The sequence below is a fragment of the Chlorella variabilis genome, assembly GCF_000147415.1.
Source record: "Chlorella variabilis unplaced genomic scaffold CHLNCscaffold_16, whole genome shotgun sequence".
Classification (NCBI taxonomy): Eukaryota; Viridiplantae; Chlorophyta; class Trebouxiophyceae; order Chlorellales; family Chlorellaceae; genus Chlorella; species Chlorella variabilis.
In genome coordinates, this window is record NW_005435072.1 from 24,296 (window position 1) to 28,372 (window position 4,077).

A 4,077-nucleotide genomic window follows, 5' to 3' on the forward strand; every position below is an offset into this window, starting at 1 on the left:
GGCCCCCCCCCCCCCCCCCCCCCCCCCCCCCCGCGCAGCTCATCCAGCGGCGCTGCCCCGCCTGCCGAGGCCGAGGCCTGGTGCAGCGCGGCCGCTACCTGCGCAAGTGCGCGGTGAGTGCCCACTGCTGCTGCCTGCTGCTGCCCAGGGGTCGGTCGGTTAGTGGGTGTATGTGAATACAGGCAGCAAGCGAGGAGGGCCTCCTTTCCTGCACAACTCCTCCAGCTGTCTCCCCTCAGCGACCCGCCCACCACCTCCTTACGTTTCTTTGCAGGAGTGCGGCGGCATGCTGCCGTGGATGGGCTGGCGCTACTTTCTTTTCGGTGACCCCGGCAACGGCGGCCCCCTGCTGCAGCCGCGCGGGCAGACCTCCGTCTTCTACTCGGTGCCGCAGCCGCTGGCCCCACAGGCGCAGCAGCAGCAGCAGCAGCAGCCACAGGAGGCGCAGCAGCAGGAGGCGCAGCCGCAGGACAAGGCAGCGGGCGCAGAGGAGCGGGGTGCAGAGCGGGGCTAGGACTGGATGTAATCGGCTGCGGGGTTTCAGTGCCGAGGTGGCCTTTCGTGATTGCATGAGCACACCATCACAGTGTAAGCGTAGAGGTGCTTGCTGGGACTGGGGCCTCGCATGCCAGCGGTGTGCACACCTCAGAGCAGGGTACAGAAGGCCTCCAGACCCTGCCCCAGCTCCCACACCGCCGCCCCCATGCCGCGCCCCGCGGCCGCCGCCAGCCGCTCGGCCAGCGCCGCCGGTGTGGGGAAGTACAGCAAATGCTGCCGCCCCTTGCCCCGCTTCTTCTTCTCTGCCTTCTGCTGGCCGCCGCTGCCGCCATCCCGGGGCTCTCGCCACCGGAACAGGTGCTCCCTCGACTCATCCAGCCACTGCATGCGCAGCCTGCCCGCCCCAGCATTGCCGCCGCCAGATGCTGCTGCGCAGGTGCGGCTGCCATCCCGGCCCTCCTCCCCGCCGCCGCACGCCCCCTCGGCGTCGCCGCTGCTGCTGGCACTGGCTGCCCCCTGCAAGCCGGCATCCGCCTGCTGCTCCAGCTGATGGCGGCGCGGCACCTCCAGCAGCCGCCCCGCCAGCGCAGCCTCGGCGCTCTGCACCTGCTCCAAGGAAGGGCACGGGCTCGAAATGCTGTTGGGCAGATGCATGGGGTGAGGAAGCCTGCAGGGTGCAGGTGCCGCGGGTGGGGAGGCCCGCCCTCCTGGATACTTTTTGTACAGCATCAGCTGCTGGCAGTCTTTACTTTTAGCCTTGGCCGGCCCTGCACCTGCCCCACCTGCTTGCCGCTGCCGTACACATACTCGTAGCCGTAAAAGTTGAGGCCCAGCAGCACCTTGTGCCGCGGCTGGCCGGGCAGCCTGCAGGCGGGCGTCGTCGGCGGCGGGAGCAGTCCAGGCGGCGTGCCAGCTGATGCGCTGCGAGCATGGGGCAGCTGCTGCAGGACAGAGGCTGAACATGTCCACAGGCAGGAGAGGGAGTGCAGGGGCCAGGGCACCCCTTCAGAGCCCCCACCCCCCGACCCCCTGCCCACCTGTCTGCCACCTCAGCAAACGCGTCTGCGTTCTGCAGCACCCAGGGCAGCGGCGCGTTGGGGCCTGGCTGCTGGGGGCTGGAGTGGTCGTAAGTCATCACTGCAGGAGAGGAGCAGGAGGAGGCAGGGAGGGAGGGAGGGAGGGAGGGAGGGAGGGAAGGTGTTGGGGCCTCGGCATGGGCACAACAGGCAGCTGTGGCACGCCGCCAGCCCCGCCCTGCCGGCATCAGGGACCCACAGCCACAGGCCAGTGCAGGCAGGCAGCCGTTCTGATACCCCAGCAAGCAGGGCCATCAAGCAGGCTTGCCTGACAGGGCATCCACCAGCGGCAGCAGCTCCTCAACATCCCTGGCGGCCAGCTGCGGAGGGCGGCCCGGCGCGGGGACCAGCGGCGCCACGGCCAGCACAAGGCGGCGCCCGCCTGGCGCCAGCGCGGCCGCCACCTGGCGCAGCAGGCCCAGCGCGGCCTGCCGCAGCTCGGGGTGCTGCGTCACGCCCATGGCTGCCCAATGCGACCACCCCTCAAGCACCTGCACGACAGCGGCGAGCGCCGCGCAGGCCATTGGGTTGCAGCCCGGCGAGCGGCCGGCGCGGCGGCGGCGCTTGGCTCCCCTGCGGGACCTGCCAGGCGGCAAGCCAGGCCTAGGCAGGAGCCTGCCACGCACACGCAGCACAGCACATGGCGTGGAGGTGGGCGTGCAGAGGCGACCACCCACCCAGCCGTCAAAGCCATGGCGCTCCGCCTCCCGCGCCAGCATGCCCGTCACCGCCTGCGGCTGCCGCAGCGCCTCCACCACGTCCCGGCCGGCCACCTCGGACATGACACGGGGCAGCACCCTGGCGGCATGGGCCTATGGCCCAGAGGCACACGCAGGGACAGAGCCGGAGGCATTGGCCAGGATGCAGCGTCGGCACTTCAGGCATACCGAATCACTGTACGAACAGTTGGTGAGCAGGTATGGAGGCAGCTAGTAGCTGCCCCAGCACGGCCGGACGCTCCTGCCAGCTGCTGACCCGACAACAATCTTCACCTGGCTGCCATCGCCGCAGGGCTGGCGCACCGCCGCCACCCAGCCGGCATCCACGTCGTGTCCGCCCGTCAGCTGCAGCATGCCGCCGGCGCTGCGCAGCTGGTACCAGACGGGAACGACGTAGTCCAGCCTGCGCCAGAATCAAGGAGGCACTGCTTGGGCAAACGTGGCCGGTAAGCAGCGAGCGGTGTGCATGGCAGGCAAGGAGCCTGCGTGATCACGGTCCCAACCAGAGTCCAGCAAAGCTGCCACCCACTTGCACCGGTGGGCCTTGGCCAAGTCGTATCCCCGGCCGTGCCAGGGAGTGACGTAGGCGAGCACGGGAGAGGCACGCCGCGCCAGGGCCTCGCCTCGTGCCGCCGCCGCTGCCGCCGCCGCCGAGCGCAGGTCGCCGGCAAAGCCGTGGTGCTGCAAGCGTGCCGTGGCGCACAGGGATCGGCTTGCGGCAATGCAGAGATTCGTGTGTCGGGTTCTGGGCGGGCCGGCGTTCACTCACCTGCAAAATGGTGTCGGCTTTCAGGTCCTCGGTCAACAGCAAGGCGTCGGTATCAGCCCCTTCAGCCCATCGCACGGTGCACAGGTGATAGCAGCAGCAAAGAAGGGCCAGCAGCAGGTTGGTGGGCTTGTGGCATCCGCCCATCTCTGAACAAGAAGCAGCGCTGGAGCTCCCACATACGGAGGTAGGAGTGAGCGCCAGTCGATGAGCCGATCGGGAGCAAAGTAGGCGTCGAATCGGCCGCATGGAAAGTGGTGGCGGCAGCGGGGCACGCAGACCCCAGCGCGGTGGCCATGTGTTGCCCCCTGATGTGGCACCCTCCCGATTGGGCAACCCCCGCCCCCGCTCCCTCCTGGCAGCCCGCGCGGCGCTCCCCTCCCATACGTGAACTGACCCCATATAGCCCTGTTTGAGGGTTGAGCGGGGCGGAGCGGGGCTGCTTGCACACGTGATGGCATGCACGCTTCAACGCTCCCGCTGTCATCTCACCTCTCTAGCGTCAGAAATACAACTCTTACAAGCCAACCAACACGAACAGAGAGACCGAACAACAGAAATGAACAGGAAATATGAAGCCGCCACAGGCGGCAGCACCTTCCAGCGGAGACGGCAAAGCGTACAAGGCACACTTTTTCAATGGTTCTTGCAATTGCCACCCTTACCGGTTATACAGCCACAGTGCCGCCCACACCGCGCACCATTCTTCTTGCAGCTGCAGTTCCGGGTGCAGGCGCCGCGGCAGCCGCAGCGCACGGCTGCCTTGCCGCCGCCGGGCTGCGCCGCCATCGCCACATTGAGAGACACCACAGGCACTCCTCGCTGCGCCGTGCCGCTGAAGGTCAGCTCGCTGGCCAGGCTGGGTGGCGCCTTAGATAGCCTGCTGGCCTGATGCATACCCTCCACCACTCCAGCTCCGCTCCGCAGCCGGTACATGGTCACGCCAAAGGGCCGCTTGATCTCCACCACGCGGCACACGATGCGGTTGCGGCCCAGCTGCTTGCCCACTTGCCGCGCT

At 68.5% G+C, this 4,077-nt stretch overlaps 3 protein-coding genes across 3 annotated transcripts in view; 1 reads left to right on the forward strand and 2 right to left on the reverse strand.

Moving 5' to 3' along the window:
- Positions 1 to 325, forward strand: part of CHLNCDRAFT_14374 (hypothetical protein) — a gene marked incomplete at both ends in the record, with an annotated part of 617 nt that extends 292 nt beyond the window's left edge. The window contains 2 exons of the mRNA XM_005845655.1: positions 39 to 113; positions 275 to 325. Coding sequence (XP_005845717.1) covers positions 39 to 113; positions 275 to 325 — 126 coding nt within the window. The remainder of the gene's footprint in view (positions 1 to 38; positions 114 to 274) is intronic.
- A 320-nt stretch (positions 326 to 645) lies between these two features.
- Positions 646 to 1,633, reverse strand: CHLNCDRAFT_136282 (hypothetical protein; the record flags this gene model as incomplete). Its single annotated transcript, XM_005845763.1, has 3 exons — positions 646 to 1,104; positions 1,281 to 1,362; positions 1,536 to 1,633. 3 exons carry the CDS (start codon positions 1,631 to 1,633, stop codon positions 646 to 648), a joined length of 639 nt encoding a protein of 212 aa, XP_005845825.1.
- Positions 1,634 to 1,828: 195 nt separating this feature from the next.
- On the reverse strand, positions 1,829 to 3,956 carry CHLNCDRAFT_136283 (hypothetical protein; the record flags this gene model as incomplete). Its single annotated transcript, XM_005845764.1, has 6 exons — positions 1,829 to 2,065; positions 2,252 to 2,386; positions 2,567 to 2,696; positions 2,823 to 2,974; positions 3,063 to 3,121; positions 3,761 to 3,956. 6 exons carry the CDS (start codon positions 3,954 to 3,956, stop codon positions 1,829 to 1,831), a joined length of 909 nt encoding a protein of 302 aa, XP_005845826.1.
- Positions 3,957 to 4,077: the final 121 nt, after the last annotated feature.